General features: G+C 48.3%; 1 protein-coding gene across 1 annotated transcript; it reads right to left on the minus strand.

Annotated features, from left to right (window-relative positions):
- Nucleotides 1–20,094, minus strand: LOC133362845 (zinc finger E-box-binding homeobox 2-like). Its single transcript, XM_061581786.1, has 9 exons — nucleotides 20,037–20,094; nucleotides 18,884–19,143; nucleotides 18,688–18,706; nucleotides 12,525–12,706; nucleotides 11,116–11,215; nucleotides 9,097–10,427; nucleotides 6,428–6,620; nucleotides 4,709–5,003; nucleotides 1–28 (listed from the first exon to the last, which is right to left on the minus strand). The coding sequence occupies exons 1-9, from the start codon at nucleotides 20,092–20,094 to the stop codon at nucleotides 1–3; spliced, it is 2,466 nt and encodes an 821-aa protein (XP_061437770.1).
- Nucleotides 20,095–21,237: the final 1,143 nt, after the last annotated feature.

The raw sequence follows: 21,237 nt of genomic DNA on the forward strand, positions 1-21,237 counted from the left end.
CTAGAAATGGAAGTGTGCGTCTCTTGTCCTAAGAGAGGATCGCGCATACGGGAGTTGCACACCGACACCCCCCTCGCCAGCATTGCAGAACAATGAGATCATTACAATAAAGACGCTGAGATTTATTTCTGAGTTTTAATGTAGAAATTCAAGTCTTGGCAACCTTGGCTGCGTCGGTAAACAAAATGTATTCAAATGAAAGCTCGTTAAAAACGGGGTTGTACATCCAGGAGAAATACACTGACGTTTGTCAAACAGCAACTTGCAAAGAGAACGCTAAAATGCACCGCTAAAATAGTACGCACAGTACAACGCGGGCCAGTGAGTGGTCTGGACGAATTTGTTAAAATGTTACAAATATCTCGCTCAAACAGTATTAATACTGACTCATGTTCTGGCTGGCAATTGTAAACAACAACAACAACTTTAAATTTCGATTTAAAGCTTTCGTGACTGCAGGGATTTATCTTCTTGTTTCTTTCGGTAAAGTCACGTAGAAGGGAAATAATAAAATAATAAAAATAAAACATTTAAATAATTCTCACGACGTTTCGGCCACAACGCAAGCAGCCGTCCTCAGGTGAAGAACAGGTCTGTCGGGGAGACAGCGTCTGAATGAAACATGAATGAAACATTCAGACCTGTTCTTCACCTGAGGACGGCTGCTTGCGTTGTGGCCGAAACGTCGTGAGAATTATGTTATTATGTTTTATTTTTATTATTTTATTATTTCCCTTCTACGTGACTTTACCGAAAGAACCAAGAAGAAGAACAACAACAACGTCATTCTACTTGCATGTAAAACGGAATGAATAAACTACAAAGATGACAACGTGTAAACAAACAAACAAACACCGCAGCTTCAGAGAGATGACAACAACCGAGGAGGAATTGCACAAACAGTGTAAACTACACAAGCTGCGTGCTATGTCAAATAACACTGCGTGAAAGTTTAGCAGAATACTTTTATCTTTTCAAGACTAGCGAAAGCAACGCTTTAACATTTTAAACATTGAGTAACGCTGCTTTTGTAAAAGATGGCACTGGTAGAAAACTTAAAGTGTGCACATAAAATACTTTTTTTCCAGATCATTCTTGTATCTTCCATCTACAGATGTTCCTAATCATAGCATTATCTATCCACATTTAACATGCCCATTCCTAACTCCGTTTTCCACCTCTTTGCAATCATTTTAATACGAAAAAACACCTCGCCCCTAGTACCCACTTTATTCCAACAGCACTTCAGTTAGTCCAGAAATACCTTTGCTCAAAAAACATCCTGCATTCACAAAACACATTTCAGGCACGGCAGTGGTCTGCTTGCGACACATTTGTTCTCAGAGCGACCGGCGAGTTATCACGAGTCAAAGCATCGTTAATTTTGGAGCTTTCGTGACTGCAGGAATGATTCTTTGGTTCTTTCGGTAAAGTCACGTATGAAGATAAAATAATAAATTAATTAATAGCATACGACGTTTCGTTTGCAACACAAGCAATCATCGTCAGGTATAAATGAAATAGCAACAAAAAATCTAACCAGAAAACTATAGACAGACAGACAAATTAATTTAGTGTGTTCTTTCTCCCTCTCTCCTAATGTTCAAGCTTGCGTACATTACTACGCGTCTTCTTCGTACTCATTGACATGTACATTTTTTCTCTAACCCCTCCCTCTGTCTGCCCCCGCCCCCCTCTGTCTATATGAGGCCACCCCACAGAGACGATCACCCCTCTCTGTGCCTGTGTTACTCTCTCTCTGTGTATCTTGGTGATGTCTGTCTGCTTACATGTCTGTCTATAGTTTTCTATTTAAGGCCACCCCACAGAGACGATCACCCCTCTCTGTGCCTGTGTTACTCTCTCTCTGTGTATCTTGGTGATGTCTGTCTGCTCATATGTCTGTCTATAGTTTTCTGGTTAGATTTTTTGTCGCTATTTCATTTATACCTGACGACGATTGCTTGTGTTGCAATCGAAACGTCGTAGTATGCTATTATTTAATGTATTATTTTATCTTTAGACGCGACTTTACCGAAAGAACCCAAGAACAAAGTATCGCCGTCACTCGCCCCGTCAGTGCTGCCATTTTGTTTCTTGGCCTTCACCCATCGCAGGATCATCTCCGTCGGCACGGCTCAACTCAACGGCGGGAACTCTATCTTTGTTTCCCACGGCCCCCCCCCCCCCGCGCATCCTCCCACTCTCCAACCTCACCACTCATCCACCCACTCACCAACCTCACCCAATCACCCACCCACTCACTCACCCACCCACTCATTCACTCACTCACCAACCCTCTCACTCACCCACCCACCCACTCACCCACCCACTCATCCACCCACTCACCAACCTCACCACTCATCCACCCACTCACCAACCTCACCCAATCACCCACCCACTCACTCACCCACCCACTCATTCACTCACTCACCAACCCTCTCACTCACCCACCCACCCACTCACCCACCCACTCATCCACCCACTCACCAACCTCACCACTCATCCACCCACTCACCAACCTCACCCAATCACCCACCCACTCACTCACCCACCCACTCATTCACTCACTCACCAACCCTCTCACTCACCCACCCACCCACTCACCCACCCACTCATCCACCCACTCACCAACCTCACCACTCATCCACCCACTCACCAACCTCACCCAATCACCCACCCACTCACTCACCCACCCACTCATTCACTCACTCACCAACCCTCTCACTCACCCACCCACCCACCCACTCACCCACCCACTCACCAACCTAACCACTCATCCACCCACTCACCAACCTCACCCAATCACCCACCCACTCACTCACCCACCCACTCATTCACTCACTCACCAACCCTCTCACCCACCCACCCACTCACCCACCCACTCATCCACCCACTCACCAACCTCACCACTCATCCACCCACTCACCAACCTCACCCAATCACCCACCCACTCACTCACCCACCCACTCATTCACTCACTCACCAACCCTCTCACTCACCCACCCACCCACTCACCCACCCACTCATCCACCCACTCACCAACCTCACCACTCATCCACCCACTCACCAACCTCACCCAATCACCCACCCACTCACTCACCCACCCACTCATTCACTCACTCACCAACCCTCTCACTCACCCACCCACCCACTCACCCACCCACTCATCCACCCACTCACCAACCTCACCACTCATCCACCCACTCACCAACCTCACCCAATCACCCACCCACTCACTCACCCACCCACTCATTCACTCACTCACCAACCCTCTCACTCACCCACCCACCCACTCACCCACCCACTCATCCACCCACTCACCAACCTCACCACTCATCCACCCACTCACCAACCTCACCCAATCACCCACCCACTCACTCACCCACCCACTCATTCACTCACTCACCAACCCTCTCACTCACCCACCCACCCACTCACCCACCCACTCATCCACCCACTCACCAACCTCACCACTCATCCACCCACTCACCAACCTCACCCAATCACCCACCCACTCACTCACCCACCCACTCATTCACTCACTCACCAACCCTCTCACTCACCCACCCACCCACTCACCCACCCACTCATCCACCCACTCACCAACCTCACCACTCATCCACCCACTCACCAACCTCACCCAATCACCCACCCACTCACTCACCCACCCACTCATTCACTCACTCACCAACCCTCTCACTCACCCACCCACCCACTCACCCACCCACTCATCCACCCACTCACCAACCTCACCACTCATCCACCCACTCACCAACCTCACCCAATCACCCACCCACTCACTCACCCACCCACTCATTCACTCACTCACCAACCTCTCACTCACCCACCCACCCACTCATCCACCCACTCACCAACCTCACCACTCATCCACCCACTCACCAACCTCACCCAATCACCCACCCACTCACTCACTCACCCACTCATTCACTCACTCACCAACCATCTCACTCACCCACCCACCCACTCACCCACCCACTCATCCACCCACTCACCAACCTCACCACTCATCCACCACTCACCAACCTCACCCAATCACCCACCCACTCACTCACCCCACCCACTCATTCACTCCCTCACCACCCTCTCACTCACCCACCCACCCACTCACCCACCCACTCATCCACCCACTCACCAACCTCACCACTCATCCACCCACTCACCAACCTCACCCAATCACCCACCCACTCACTCACCCACCCACTCATTCACTCACTCACCAACCCTCTCACTCACCCACCTACCCACTCACCCACCCACTCATCCACCCACTCACCAACCTCAACCACTCATCCACCCACTCACCAACCTCACCCAATCACCCACCCACTCACTCACCCACCCACTCATTCACTCACTCACCAACCCTCTCACTCACCCACCCACCCACCCACTCACCCACCCACATCATCCACCCACTCACCAACCTCACCACTCATCCACCCACTCACCCAACCTCACCCAATCACCCACCCACTCACTCACCCACCCACTCATTCACTCACTCACCAACCCTCTCACTCACCCACCCACCCCACTCACCCACCCACTCATCCACCCACTCACCAACCTCACCACTCATCCACCCACTCACCAACCTCACCCAATCACCCACCCACTCACTCACCCACCCACTCATTCACTCACTCACCAACCCTCTCACTCACCCACCCACCCACTCACCCACCTACCCCCCCGCGCATCCTCCCACTCCGCCCCGCATCCGTCATCCCCCTCGTCGAGCTCTTCCGTCGCTCCCGGCGCCCCCAAATCCGCTCCCGGCGCGCCCGGCTGCCCGGGGTCGCCGCAGCACAAGTAGCGGCGGTGCACGTGCTGCGAGTAGCCGCCCGAGTGCGAGAAGCGCCGGCCGCAGCGCCCGCAGCGGTACGGCTTCTCGCCCGAGTGCAGCCGCGAGTGCTCGATCAGGTGCTGCTTGTGCCTGAACGCCTTGCTGCACACCTCGCAGCGGTGGGGACGCCTGCCTGCGACGGACAGGGAACGACGGGCCGGGGTTATCGCACTCGCACGGCATGCAGGCGCTCGTGGGTTCGAACCGGGCGCTGATAGCCCGCTGTATATTTGCATACTCTTAGTTTTTTCGGTAAAGTCACGTAGGTAAAAAACGAAATAAAAATTCATAAAAATAAAATAATAAAAATCACGACGTTTCGGAGGCAACACAAGTCTCCGTCATCAGGTGGGGACCGTCACAGCCAGATTTGCTGTATACAGCCTCCGAAACGTCGTGATTTTTATATTTTATTTTTATAAATTTTAATTTTATTTTTTACCTACGTGACTGTACCAAAAAAACTAGGAGTATGAATCCTTGCAGTCACGAAAGCTTCAAATCTAGAAGTATATTTGCAGTTTGCGTGTTCTCTCTCCCCATGGTGGCGTGCGTTTTCCTCCAGGTGTATTGGGTTTTTTTCACCCCCCCCCCCCCCCCACACATTTATAAACATGCATTTAGAGTATTTGGCTGCTGTGAATTTCCACGCGAAAAGCCACTTAATTGGGCTACGATTCGTGATCGCAAGGTCGCGTCTGAAAAAGAGCTGCATAGCACAGTGGGCCTCACCTGGTAAAATTAAAGAGTTAATCGGGTATTTTAGCAAAATAAAACATCAGCGAGGCTAGGGAGGCAGCCAGATTCACTGCACGTGGCTGACGGCATGAAACGGGGGCGGTAAACACAGCGGTGCCCACTGGGGATACTCTTCACCGCCGACATGATAAGCCTCAACATGAAATCGGTTTTACAAATCAACACCAGAAACCAAAAATACCCATGCGGGCGCACGCACGCACACACACACACGCACACACGCACACGCACACACACACGCACTCGCACACACGCACGCACACTCGCACACACGCACGCACACACGCACGCCCAACCGCGCACACACACACACGCACACACACGCACACACGCACGCACACACGCACACACACACGCACGCACGCACGCACACACGCACACACGCACACGCACGCACACACACACGCACACACATACACACACGTACACACACGCACACACGCACGCACACACACGCACACACGCACGCACACACGCTCGCACACACACACGCACACACGCACACACACACGCACACACACGCACACACACACGCACACGCACGCACGCCCAACCGCGCACACAATCGTGTTAGTGGCCGAACGCCGGTTCATTACACGGCGTGTCCGTCACGCTGTTCATTCTTCCATTTCGTTCAAAAAATTCAGCGAGGATAACAAGTGCCGACGGTCGCGCGTCATCCGATTATTACAATTCATCGCCTGCCTCCGCCTCCGGAGAAGACGCGCGAGAGCGGCGCACGACGGACGAAACCCGCCGCCCGTGAGCGCAAGCGCGCGTGGACGCGACGCCGCGTACCTGCGCGCTCGTACTTGTGCCGCAGCGGCAACAACGGGCCGCTCTCCTGGAAGGTTTCGTCGGACAGGTCGCGGGCGAACGAGCCTCCGGGCACGCGCTCCGCCCTCCTCTGCCGCTTGCGCGCGGGAGCTCCCGAGTCTGTCGCCGCGACCGAGACCACGGGGACTCCCTCTCCCCGCTCAGGAGACTCTCCCTGTGGAGCGCGATCAACGGTGAGACGCCGAGGTTAACCGACGGAATTTCGTCTCCTTTGCGTATTTGCCTCTCAGCTACCCACTCGGCCACCCACTCAGCCACCCACTCAGCTACTCACTCACTCAGCTACCCATCCGCTTATCCAACCACTCAACCACCCACTCAGCTACCCATCTGCTCATCCAACCACTCGGCTACCCACTTAGCCACCCACTCAGCTACCCACTCAACTACCCACTCAACCACCCACTCAGCCACCCACTCAGCTACCCACCCACTCAGCCACCCACTCAGCTACCCACTCAGCCACCCACTCAGCTACCCACTCAGCCACCCACTCAACTACCCACTCAGCTATCCACCCACTCAGCTATCCACCCACTCAGCTATCCACCCACTCAGCCACCCACTCAGCTACTCACTCACTCAGCCACTCACTCAACTACCCACTCAGCTATCCACCCACTCAGCCACCCACTCAGCAACCCACTCAACCACCCACTCATCGAGCCACTCAGCTACCCACCTGCTCATCTACCCAACCACTCGGCTACCCACTCAGCCAACCTTTCAGCTACACACTTAGCCACCCACTCAGCTACTCACTCACTCAGCTACCCACCTACTCAACTACCCACTCAGCTATCCACCCACTCAGCTATCCACCCACTCAACCACCCGCTCAGCGAGCCACTCAGCGCCCATCCGCTCAGCTACCCACCTGCTCATCCAACCACTCGGCTACCCACTCAGCCAACCTTTCAGCTACACACTTAGCCACCCACTCAGCCACTCACCCAGCTACCCACCTACTCAACTACCCACTCAGCTATCCACCCACTCAGCTACTCACTCAGCTAATCACTCACTCAGCTACTCACTCACTCAGCTACTCACCCACTCAGCTATCCACTCACTCAGCTACTCACTCAGCTACTCACTCACTCAGCTACTTACTCACTCAGCTACCCACTCACTCAGCTACTCACTCACCCAGCTACAATCACTCAGCTACATCCTTATGGATGTGCACAATGTCAGCAGCGTTGATTCAGAACAAGCAGATTCTGGGATCGAAATTCGACATACAGTGTCTCATCAGCAGAGGCAGACTCGCCTGCATCAAGATTTTATCTACAAGGACATTCTCTTTAATACGTGGATCCTAGTTCGACGCAACATCACGTAACACGAAGGATATCAGCAACGAAACATTCACGCATCTTCTTAGGTTTTTTCGGTAAAGTCACGTAGGTAAAACATCAAAATTAATGAAAATAAAATTAAAATAAAATAAAAATCACGACGTTTCGGAGGCAACACAAGTCTCCGTCATAAGGTGGGACCGTCACAGCCGAATTAGCTGCATCAAGTGAGGCAATGATTCAAGATGTAATCCCTAATCATTGCCTCACTTGATGCAGCTAATCCGGCTGTGACGGTCCCACCTGATGACGGACACTTGTGTTGCCTCCGAAACGTCGTGATCTTTATTTTATTTTAATTAATTTTGATGTTTTACCTACACGGTGACTTTACCGAAAAAACCTAAGAATATGAATCCTTGCAGTCACGAAAGCTTCAAATCTAGAATTCACGCATCTATCTCACCGCACAATGAACAAGGTTCAACACGTGAATTGTAAACACAAGGCGGCACCACCGGTGCGCGTGTGCTTCCGTGTTGGTTCAACAGCGCAACCTCCAAGCAGTTTATTCGTTGGTTCTTTCGGTAAAGTCACGTATAAAGAGAAAATAATAAATTAAATTAAATACTAGCGTACGACGTTTCGATTGCAACACAAGCAATCGTCATCAGGTGTAAATGAAATAGAAACACAAATCTAGTAGACTTAGAAATGTAATGTAATACAACAGAGAGAGGCGGATAACATAACAGTCAACACCCTACCTATACACTACTACGCTACACTATACACTACACTATACACTACTACACTACACTATACACTACACTATACTATACACTACTACACTACACTATACACTACACTATACACTACTACACTACACTATACACTACACTACACTATACACTACTACACTATACACTACTACACTACACTATACACTACTACACTATACACTACTACACTACACTATACACTACACTATACACTACTACACTACACTATACACTACTACACTACACTACACACTACACTATACACTACTACACTACACTATACACTACTACACTACACTATACACTACACTATACACTACTACACTACACTATACACTACTACACTACACTACACACTACACTATACACTACTACACACTACTACAACAGAGAGTCGGATAACATAACAGTCAACACCCTACCTGGTTGATTACGTTCTTCCTGAGAATGCTAAATTTGAGAGAGAGATAAAAACACAGAACCAGAAACATAGACAGACATATAAGCAGACAGATATCACAGAGATACTCCAAGCAGTTGCTCTTACCTGTGCAAAGTGGCGCATCTTGTCGTGGAAGTCGGCAAGAGCAGCCGCGTCCACAAGGCCTCTGTACGGTGACACGTGGGACAGCAAGGCTGCTTGGTCCAGGCCCGTGTAGGGCCTCAGGCCGGGGTCACCCATGTGGAGGGCCGCAATCAAACCGGGCAGCGGAAAGGCCGCGAGCACGGGACCGTTGCCGTAGCTGGAAGTGACCGTGTTCATTGTCGGCTTGTTCTCGTGTAAACGGTCAACGCCGTTGTCGTTCGACGAGCCGTCGGTCACGCGAGAAGCACTCGAGTCCAGCTCGCCGTGCGATCTCTTCGCGCAAGTCAAGTCCAACGGCTCCTCTTGGCGCTCAACGCCGCTCGAATCGTGGAACTCGACAAAGCCCGTCTCTCCGAGGAGCCTCGCCGTGCTCAACTTTGGCAGCGACAAGTCGAGCGGCCGGGCCTGGTCTCGACCGCGGCGAGGACCGTCCGCCACGCCGGCGGGCTGCCCGCTCTCCGCGTGACCTGCCGCCGAGTCGGACCGGGCGCCCATCGGCGAGCCCGGCGGGTGCCGAGCCGGACTTCTCTCCGTGCCGTGGCCGGCGTGCCCAGCCGGTGCCGGTGACGGGCCGAGCTCGCGGGAGGGAGAGCCGGACGCACGGTGCTCCGGCGCTCTGCCCGCCGCGTTGAATTTCTCCTCCAGCCACTTGGAGAAAACGTCTCTGGGGAGGTTCATGGCCAACGACATCTTCATCGACTCCTCGGGACTCGCCTCGACACTTCCGGCAAGGCGGTACGACTTCAGGGAAGCCGACTGGTCTCCGAGTCCCGTAGCGCGGCTCCCTTTCAACCCCTTTCCGGCCGACAATTTCGACTTGTTTGGTTGAGCCGGAGACGGAGGTTGCGGCGCTGACGGTTGAGGCGACGCGTCGATCTCGTCGTTCACCTTGCAGAGGTAGCGCTCGTGTTGGCGCAGAGGTGCCGCGCTCGGAAACGGTTCGTGGCGATAGCGGCACGCGTGGCGAGCCGCCCCTTCCACGTGGGAAGAACGCTCGTGCAGATCCGGCTCTTCGGTCTTGATCTTGACGGCGGGACGACCCGTGGCCTCCGGTCCGCTGATCCGCAGGAAGTCCTCGTTGTAGTCGTGACCTGAGCTCTGGGTGGATTTGGGAGACGTGGCGACAGCCCCTTCCATCTTGCCGGCGTCAGCGGCAACTGGAGATGTCGCCTCCCGCGCCGCGCCGTCCGCCGCGACGGAGCCCACGCACTTGTTGGCTCTCTTGTGCGAGCTGTACGAGCCCGAGTGGGAGAAGCGCTTCTTGCAAATTGGGCACCCGTACGGCTTCTCCCCTGGAAATTACAAACAAACACAGCGACGGCGGAGGTTTCCGGGTTACATCGCGTCAGTGTGAACGACGCGTCGTCAAAAAAACCGACACGTCCGGTTCGTAAAGTTTGCGACGCGAAACACAACGTGCCGATTCGTTACACGAGCTCAGCACGCCGGCGTGCTGGAGAGTAAACCCACGATGTTAGCAATTCAAGTGCGGCGACGTTTCGCCAGTAACTACAACCAGCGTCATCAGGTGGGCAGCCAGAATTGTGGACGATATCGGTCGCGAAAGTCGCCGCGTCGAACCAAAACATTATAAACGCATCATCCAAAGTGCCGCGTGACGCGGCGAATGCGGCCTGCGCTGTAGACACACGCGCAGGAAGGAAATCACAGATTTGAAGCTTTCGTGACTGCAAGGATTCATATTCTTAGGTTTTTTCTGTAAAGTCACCGTGTAGGTAAAACATCAAAATTAATGAAAATAAAATAAAAATCACGACGTTTCGGAGGCAACACAAGTCTCCGTCATCAGGTGGGACCGTCACAGCCGGATTAGCTGCATCAAGTCGTGATTTTTATTTTATTTTCATTAATTTTGATGTTTTACCTATACAGTGACTTTACCGAAGAAACCTAAGAATATGAAGGAAATCACGTCGGTGGGTGCGTTCTGCCAAACGTCGCAATGTGTTCCACACTCACCGCTGTGGATGCGGAAGTGTTCCTTGAGGTGGTGTTTGCTCTTGAAGTCTCTCCCACACTCTGCGCACTTGTGGCTCGCGGCAGCGGGACGCTGACCCTTCTGCGCAAAGATGGAACAGAGGTGCGAAGTGAGAATCAGAATAATAAAACAATTTTACCGGAGGGAATCGCATGAGCTATGAAGCTCCTCAACGACGCGTCGCGACTTCTATTCCCCCGCACACATTCAGACAGACGCATTCAGACGGACACATTCAGACGGACACATTCAGACAGACACATTCAGACAGACGCATTCAGACAGACACATTCAGACAGACGCATTCAGACAGACGCATTCAGACGGACACATTCAGACAGACACATTCAGACAGACACATTCAGACAGACACATTCAGACAGACACATTCAGACGGACACATTCAGACGGACGCATTCAGACAGACACATTCAGACGGACGCACACAGACGGACGCATTCAGACGGACGCATTCAGACAGACACATTCAGACAGATGCATTCAGACAGACACATTCAGACAGACACATTCACATAGACGCATTCAGACAGATACATTCAGACAGACACATTCAGACAGACACATTCAGACGGACGCATTCAGACGGACACATTCAGACGGACACATTCAGACAGACACATTCAGACGGACACATTCAGACGGACACATTCAGACAGACACATTCAGACAGACACATTCAGACAGACACATTCAGACGGACACATTCAGACAGACGCATTCAGACAGACACATTCAGACGGACACATTCAGACAGACGCATTCAGACGGACGCATTCAGACGGACACATTCAGACAGACGCATTCAGACGCATTCAGACGGACACATTCAGACAGACGCATTCAGACAGACGCATTCAGACGGACGCATTCAGACGGACACATTCAGACAGACGCATTCAGACGCATTCAGACGGACACATTCAGACAGACGCATTCAGACAGACGCATTCAGACAGACACATTCAGACAGACACATTCAGACAGACGCATTCAGACAGACACATTCAGACAGACACATTCAGACAGACACATTCAGACAGACACATTCAGACGGACGCATTCAGACAGACGCATTCAGACAGATGCATTCAGACAGACACATTCAGACAGACACATTCAGACAGACACATTCAGACAGACACATTCAGACGGACGCATTCAGACAGACACATTCAGACAGACACATTCAGACAGACGCATTCAGACAGACGCATTCAGACAGACGCATTCAGACAGACGCATTCAGACAGACACATTCAGACAGACACATTCAGACAGACACATTCAGACGGACGCATTCAGACGGACACATTCAGACGGACACATTCAGACGTGCGACGATGCCGGCAAACGGGGGTTAGTCAGTCACCTGGCCCGCCCGGGGAGGTCGCGGTGATTTGTGGAGATCCGCGAGGGCCCCCTCGTGCCGGCGGCGAACGTGCTTCCACAGCGAGCCCCGACGCTTGTAGCCGCGGCCGCAGTGAGGGCACGCCAGCGGCAGCAGCGGCGGCGGCGGCAACGGCGCGGCAAATGAGACGGGAGTCCTCGGGCCTAGCGGGGAGGCACGGGGCGAGGGGGCCGCTGGTGGTGCGTGAAGAGACGACGCAATCCCACCGATGTGACGGACCGCTGTCGAGTTTGGTGGTCCGTGTTGTTCACGTCGTCTGTCGTGAACATTCGGTCACGGTTCCTACGATCGCTGTTTCATTGCTTTTATGGCCAAGCGTGGTGGTGTTTTCTTTTAGACGCTGTCGCCTCGACAGACCTGTTCTTCACCTGAGGACGGCTGCTTGCGTTGTGGCCGAAACGTCGTGAGAATTATTTTATTATGTTTTATTTTTTTTATTTTATTACTTCCCTTCTACGTGACGACTTTACCGAAAGAACCAAGAAGATTTTATGGCTTTGTTTTGGTGATTTTCGAAAAGTGATTTTTGGTTTGGCCGTGTTTTGTTTGTTGTAGTACGGAGTAAGACTGACGGCCTCAATCTAAGTTGCACGCCTCCCTCTCATTCCGCTTCTCACTCTGCGAATGCGTCGCTTAACGGAGATGCCACCGCCTGCGTTGGCAAATACGGCATTGCCGGGCGTCTTGCGACGCCGCTGCCGCAAGCGTGGCACGCCCGGCTCTGGTTGGCCCACCCCGAAGCGCCGAACGTAACGATCGCTTGGTGAAGTTAGCCGCGATCCAGAATGGCGTGTGGCCACGTGGCCCAGGGGTAGACAAAGTGGCTCGCAATCGGGAGGCTGCGAATTCAAATCGTCATTTGGGGATGGGAAGTCGATTCAGCCCGTCACGCTTTGGTCTCCCCCGCCATGGGAATGTGAAATTCCCACCAGTGGCAATGAATCGGTGTATAGTGTAGTGTATAGTGTAGTGTATAGTAGTGTAGTGTATAGTGTAGTGTATAGTGTAGTGTACAGTGCAGTGTATAGTGTAGTGTACAGTGTAGTGTGTAGTGTATAGTGTAGTGTATAGTGTAGTGTATAGTGTAGTGTAGTAGTGTATAGTGTAGTGTATAGTGTAGTGTATAGTGCAGTGTATAGTGTAGTGTACAGTGTAGTGTGTAGTGTATAGTGTAGTGTATAGTGTAGTGTATAGTGTAGTGTAGTAGTGTATAGTGTAGTGTATAGTGTAGTGTATAGTGTAGTGTATAGTGTAGTGTGTAGTGTAGTGTACAGTGTATAGTGTAGTGTATAGTGTAGTGTATAGTAGTGTAGTGTATAGTGTAGTGTATAGTGTAGTGTATAGTAGTGTAGTGTATAGTGTAGTGTATAGTGTAGTGTATAGTGTAGTGTATAGTGTAGTGTATAGTGTAGTGTACAGTGCAGTGTATAGTGTAGTGTACAGTGTAGTGTGTAGTGTATAGTGTAGTGTATAGTGTAGTGTATAGTGTAGTGTAGTAGTGTATAGTGTAGTGTATAGTGTAGTGTATAGTGCAGTGTATAGTGTAGTGTACAGTGTAGTGTGTAGTGTATAGTGTAGTGTATAGTGTAGTGTATAGTGTAGTGTAGTAGTGTATAGTGTAGTGTATAGTGTAGTGTATAGTGTAGTGTATAGTGTAGTGTGTAGTGTAGTGTACAGTGTATAGTGTAGTGTATAGTGTAGTGTATAGTAGTGTAGTGTATAGTGTAGTGTATAGTGTAGTGTATATAGTGTAGTGTATAGTGTAGTGTATAGTGTAGTGTATAGTGTAGTGTATAGTAGTGTATAGTGTAGTGTATAGTAGTGTAGTGTATAGTGTAGTGTATAGTAGTGTAGTGTATAGTGTAGTGTATAGTGTAGTGTATAGTGTAGTGTACAGTGCAGTGTATAGTGTAGTGTATAGTGTAGTGTATAGTGTAGTGTATAGTGTAGTGTAGTAGTGTATAGTGTAGGTATAGTGTAGTGTATAGTGTAGTGTATAGTGTAGTGTATAGTAGGTAGTGTATAGTGTAGTGTATAGTGTAGTGTATAGTAGTGTAGTGTATAGTGTAGGTATAGTGTAGTGTGTAGTGTAGTGTACAGTGTATAGTGTAGTGTATAGTGTAGTGTTAAGTAGTGTAGGTAGTGTAGTGTATAGTGTAGTGTATAGTGTGTAGTGTATAGTGTGTAGTGTATTAGTGTAGGTTATAGTGTAGTGTCTATGTAGTGTATAGTGTAGTGTATAGTAGTGTATAGTGTAGTGTATAGTAGTGTAGTGTATAGTGTAGTGTATAGTAGTGTAGTGTATAGTGTAGTGTATAGTGTAGTGTATAGTAGTGTAGTGTATAGTGTAGTGTATAGTGTAGTGTATAGTGTAGTGTACAGTGCAGTGTATAGTGTAGTGTATAGTGTAGTGTATAGTGTAGTGTATAGTGTAGTGTAGTAGTGTATAGTGTAGTGTATAGTGTAGTGTATAGTGTAGTGTATAGTGTAGTGTATAGTAGTGTAGTGTATAGTGTAGTGTATAGTGTAGTGTATAGTAGTGTAGTGTATAGTGTCGTGTATAGTGTAGTGTATAGTAGTGTAGTGTATAGTGTAGTGTATAGTGTAGTGTATAGTAGTGTAGTGTATAGTGTAGTGTATAGTGTAGTGTATAGTGTAGTGTACAGTGCAGTGTATAGTGTAGTGTATAGTGTAGTGTATAGTGTAGTGTATAGTGTAGTGTAGTAGTGTATAGTGTAGTGTATAGTGTAGTGTATAGTAGTGTAGTGTATAGTGCAGTGTATAGTGTAGTGTATAGTGTAGTGTATAGTAGTGTAGTGTATAGTAGTGTAGTGTATAGTGTAGTGTATAGTAGTGTAGTGTATAGTGTAGTGTATAGTGTAGTGAGTAGTGTAGTGTATAGTGTAGTGTATAGTAGTGTAGTGTATAGTGTAGTGTATAGTGTAGTGTATAGTGTAGTGTACAGTGCAGTGTATAGTGTAGTGTATAGTGTAGTGTATAGTGTAGTGTATAGTAGTGTAGTGTATAGTGTAGTGTATAGTGTAGTGTATAGTGTAGTGTATAGTGTAGTGTATAGTGTAGTGTATAGTAGTGTAGTGTATAGTGTAGTGTATAGTGTAGTGTATAGTGTAGTGTACAGTGCAGTGTATAGTGTAGTGTATAGTGTAGTGTATAGTAGTGTAGTGTATAGTGTAGTGTATAGTGTAGTGTATAGTGTAGTGTACAGTGCAGTGTATAGTGTAGTGTATAGTGTAGTGTATAGTGTAGTGTAGTAGTGTAGTGTATAGTGTAGTGTATAGTGTAGTGTATAGTGTAGTGTATAGTGTAGTGTATAGTGTAGTGTATAGTGTAGTGTATAGTGTAGTGTATAGTGTAGTGTATAGTAGTGTAGTGTATAGTGTAGTGTATAGTGTAGTGTATAGTGTAGTGTATAGTAGTGTAGTGTATAGTGTAGTGTATAGTGTAGTGTATAGTGTAGTGTATAGTAGTGTAGTGTATAGTGTAGTGTATAGTGTAGTGTATAGTGTAGTGTATAGTAGTGTAGTGTATAGTGTAGTGTATAGTGTAGTGTATAGGTAGTGTATAGTAGTGTAGTGTATAGTGTAGTGTATAGTGTAGTGTATAGTGTAGTGTATAGTAGTGTAGTGTATAGTGTAGTGTATAGTGTAGTGTATAGTGTAGTGTATAGTGTAGTGTATAGTGTAGTGTATAGTGTAGTGTATAGTGTAGTGTATAGTGTAGTGTATAGTGTAGTGTATAGTGTATAGTGTTATAGTGTAGTGTATAGTGTAGTGTATAGTGTAGTGTATAGTGTAGTGTATAGTGTAGTGTATAGTGTAGTGTATAGTGTAGTGTATAGTGTAGTGTATAGTAGTGTAGTGTATAGTGTAGTGTATAGTGTAGTGTATAGTGTAGTGTATAGTAGTGTAGTGTATAGTGTAGTGTATAGTGTAGTGTATAGTGTAGTGTATAGTGTAGTGTATAGTGTAGTGTATAGTGTAGTGTATAGTGTAGTGTATAGTAGTGTAGTGTATAGTGTAGTGTATAGTGTAGTGTATAGTGTAGTGTATAGTAGTGTAGTGTATAGTGTAGTGTATAGTGTAGGTATAGTGTAGTGTATAGTAGTGTAGGTAGTGTATAGTGTAGTGTATAGTGTAGTGTATAGTGTAGTGTATAGGTAGTGTATAGTGTAGGTATAGTAGTGTAGTGTATAGTGTAGTGTATAGTGTAGTGTATAGTGTAGTGTAGTAGTGTAGTGTATAGTGTAGTGTAGGTAGTGTATAGTGTAGTGTATAGTGTAGTGTATAGTGTAGTGTATAGTGTAGTGTATAGTAGTGTAGTGTATAGTGTAGTGTATAGTGTAGTGTATAGTAGTGTAGTGTATAGTGTAGTGTATAGTGTAGTGTATAGTGTAGTGTACAGTGCAGTGTATAGTGTAGTGTATAGTGTAGTGTATAGTGTAGTGTATAGTGTAGTGTAGTAGTGTATAGTGTAGTGTATAGTGTAGTGTATAGTGTAGTGTATAGTGTAGTGTATAGTAGTGTAGTGTATAGTGTAGTGTATAGTGTAGTGTATAGTAGTGTAGTGTATAGTGTAGTGTATTAGTGTAGTGTAAGGGCAGTGTATAGTGTAGTGTATAGTGTAGTGTATAGTGTAGTGTATAGTGTAGTGTAGTAGTGTATAGTGTAGTGTATAGTGTAGTGTATAGTGTAGTGTATAGTGTAGTGTATAGTGTAGTGTATAGTGTAGTGTGTAGTGTAGTGTAGTGTAGTAGTGTAGTGTAGTGTATTGTAGTGTATAGTGTAGTGTATAGTGTAGTGTATAGTGTAGTGTATAGTGTAGTGTATAGTGTAGTGTATAGTGTAGTGTATAGTGTAGTGTAGTAGTGTATAGTGTAGTGTATAGTGTAGTGTATAGTGTAGTGTATAGTGTAGTGTATAGTGTAGTGTATAGTGTAGTGTATAGTGTAGTGTGTAGTGTAGTGTACAGTGTAGTGTGTAGTGTATAGTGTAGTGTATAGTGTAGTGTATAGTGTAGTGTAGTAGTGTATAGTGTAGTGTATAGTGTAGTGTAGTAGTGTATAGTGTAGTGTATAGTGTAGTGTATAGTGTAGTGTATAGTGTAGTGTGTAGTGTAGTGTACAGTGTAGTGTGTAGTGTATAGTGTAGTGTATAGTGTAGTGAATCGGTACCCAGTGAGACGATCACAGCTGCCTCAATGCTCCCTGGAGCAGAACATAAACTCTGTGGATTTAGTTCTTGTTGTTAAGTCGACAAATGCTGCTACAAACGTGTTTTTTTCGATTTAAAGCTTTCGTGACTGCAGGGATTCATCTTCTTGGTTCATTCGGTAAAGTCACGTAGAAGGGAAATAATAAAATAATAAATATAAAACATAATAAAATAAAATAATTCTCACGACGTTTCGGCCACAACGCAAGCAGCCGTCCTCAGGTGAAGAACAGGTCTGTCGGGGAGACAGCGTCTGAATGAAACATGAATGAAACATTCAGACGCTGTTCTTCACCTGAGGACGGCTGCTTGCGTTGTGGCCGAAACGTCGTGAGAATTGTATTTTATTATGTTTAAGTTTTATTATTTTATTATTTCCCTTCTACGTGACTTTACCGAAAGAACCAAGAAGATGGTGTCCCTGTGGTCACGAAAGCTTTAAATCGAAATATAAACTACATTTTTAATTTTGATTTAAAGTTTTCGTGACTGCAGGGATTCATCTTCTTGGTTATTTCGGTAAAGTCACGTAGAAGGGAAATAATAAAATGATAAAAATAAAACATAATAAAATACAATTCTCACGACGTTTCGGCCACAACGCAAGCAGCCGTCCTCAGGTGAAGAACAGGTCTGTCGGAAAGACAGCGTCTGAATGAACAGGTCTGTCTTTCCTACTGTCTTTCCGACAGACCTGTTCTTCACCTGAGGACGGCTGCTTGCGTTGTGGCCGAAACGTCGTGAGAATAATTTTATTATGTTTCATTTTTATTATTTTATTACTTCCCTTCTACGTGACTTTACCGAAAGAACCAAGAAGGTGTTTTTTTCCCTTTCATTTTAAACACAACGCTAACAACTACGCTGTGAAGTGTGAGCACGTGCGCTCTTACCGCCACCGCCACCACCATCACCACCACCGCCGCCACCACCGCCACCGCCACCTCCGCCACCACCACCGCCACCACCGTCACCACCACCACCGCCACCGCCACCACCGCCACCACCACCGCCACCACCGTCACCACCGTCACCACCACCACCGCCACCGTCACCACCACCACCGCCACCACCACCACGGCGAGTGGCCCCACTGCCCGGCACATCGCACTCCGCCAACGTCCCGTCCTGCGCACTGCCCAGCGGCTCGGCAGTCTTGTCCACGCCGGGATTGACGTCGCGATTTCCGCCGGTCCCCTCGAAATTCGTCTCGTCATCCTCCGCCGCCGCCGCCGCCTCCACCTCGTCTTTCTCCTCCTCTGCGTCCACCTCCTCGATGATCTGCAGCCTCTCCTCCTCGTCGTCGTCCGGGTCGCGGTCTCGCATCGCCGCGCTCGCGTAGCTCGCCACTGCGACCGAGCAGAGCGGCGCGTCAGCGCGTTTTGCCGACGGTTTTACCTTCGAGGGTGTCACTCAAAGGAAACAACCAGGAGGGCAACTGTGGTGGACATTGCTTCACGCTCGCTTCTAAAGATCCATTGCTTTGTTATTTCGATTTAAAGCTGCTTTCGTGACTGCAGGGATTCATCTTCTTGGTTCTTTCGGTAAAGTCACGTAGAAGGGAAGTAATAATAATATTAGATTATTATATTATTTTATTATGTTTTATTTTTATTATTTTATTACTTCCCTTCTACGTGACTTTACCGAAAGAACCAAGAAGATGCTTTATTATTATTAATATATTCTCCCCCCTCCCGCCCCCCTCCCATTCCCAGCGTGTGGTCTAGCACATCCGACACGAACATAATTATTTTTCACCTACGTGACTTTACCGAAAAAACCTAAGAGTATGAATCCTTGCAGTCACGAAAGCTTCAATTCTAGAACATCATCACATCGGCAGCGAGGATGACCGGGCGAGACTGACGCCACGTGCTTTGCCAAGGCCAGTTTTTTTTTCTCCCGCCCTCCCACTAATGGCTTAGGTCTGTGAATAAACTTTTACGTTGCGGGCAGAGGTCACAAACGGGTTTTGATTCCTTACCCGTACCCGGCCGCACCAGGTTCGCAAATGGGTACCCGTACCCAGCCGGGTACGGGTACCCGGCTGGGTACGGGTACCCGTTCCCTACCCGTACCCGTACCCTACCCGAAATGAGTGACAAACAGTTAATCACCAGTGACTCACGGCCTACCCGTACCCGTACCCGGCCGCACCAGGGTCGCAAACAGCTACCCGTACTCGTACCCGGCTGGGTACGGGTAGCCGGGTATCGGGTAGGGTACGGGTATCGGGTACCCGGTTGCGTCCTGTGGTTGCGGGGGATCTGTGTGCCTATGAGGAAGTGTTCCTGCATGCGGCAAAGACTAATTCCATGCCGTAATGGCTGACCATTCACGGTTACAGCAACGCACGGCGTTGCCACGTCTTACACGTTTTGTTTGGGGGGGTTTTCTTATCCCGAAAAAGTTCACTTAATTTTCCGAGCGTACGCGTATTTTTCACCGTTGCTGAAAAAATATCACTAAAAATGAACACCGCTTGTGCGGATTGAATGTAACAACAATTCACAGCGTAACCAGTGAGACGGTTCGATTGAAAAAAGAACGTATCCTTGACTGCATTCGCTCCCCACGTGTCACTGTCACGGACCGCAGGATTTCCACGCTCAACCCACGTTTTTGGGAAGTCAACAATTGTCGCCCGATGGATAGACTTGCTTGCGCCACTGAACTAAATGATAAAAAAATACTTTTATTTTACCAGCTAGGTCCCACTGAGCTATAAACAGCTCTTTGTCAGAAGCGACCTGGCCATAAATGACAACTCAATGAAGTGGCTTAATCATGTGGAAATGTACAGCAGACAAATACTCCAAACGCGTGACGTTGATTCTAAATGTGGAGGGAAAAACCCGAGGACCTGGAAAAAAATCCACGCAACCACGGGGCAGAACTTGCAAACTCCAAATATATTGAGCCCACGACCTCCTGTATACAGAGATGAACAGAGCCACAATGGCTCATGTGATCACAGAGACCACTCCACCAATTAACGTTACAAAAAATACAACTTTCAACACCCTGATAATTTTCAAATCTTTTTTTGAGCCAGGTAGGTGAGCGATGCGTTTCCTGAGCTACGAGCGTTTTTTATTTCTCTGCCGTGATAAAGAAAGCGCCTGGATCCGTTACGATGCCGGAAATGCGGTTCCCCACACTCACCTCAAACACAGTCGCGATACAGAAATGCGCAAAAGTTACCCGACGGTGGTTTCATTATCTACGTTAATGCCAAACGTATCTTCTGGCCACCTTCAGCCCACAATACCTGGCAAACCCCGAGTGGTCATCCGTGCAAGTACTGAGCACAGATTTTCAACGTTTGTACGGTATACGTGTCAATTAATGTACGCTATATATGTGGCGACTGACACCCTGGACAACCTTGCAAATGAGATGTTCCATCTCGAGGGATTATCCACAGCTTTTGTGTACGT

The sequence above is a fragment of the Lethenteron reissneri genome, unplaced genomic scaffold (genome assembly GCF_015708825.2).
Source record: "Lethenteron reissneri isolate LAM-NWPU_2019-01 unplaced genomic scaffold, ASM1570882v1 scaffold_1630, whole genome shotgun sequence".
Lineage (NCBI taxonomy): Eukaryota > Metazoa > Chordata > Hyperoartia > Petromyzontiformes > Petromyzontidae > Lethenteron > Lethenteron reissneri.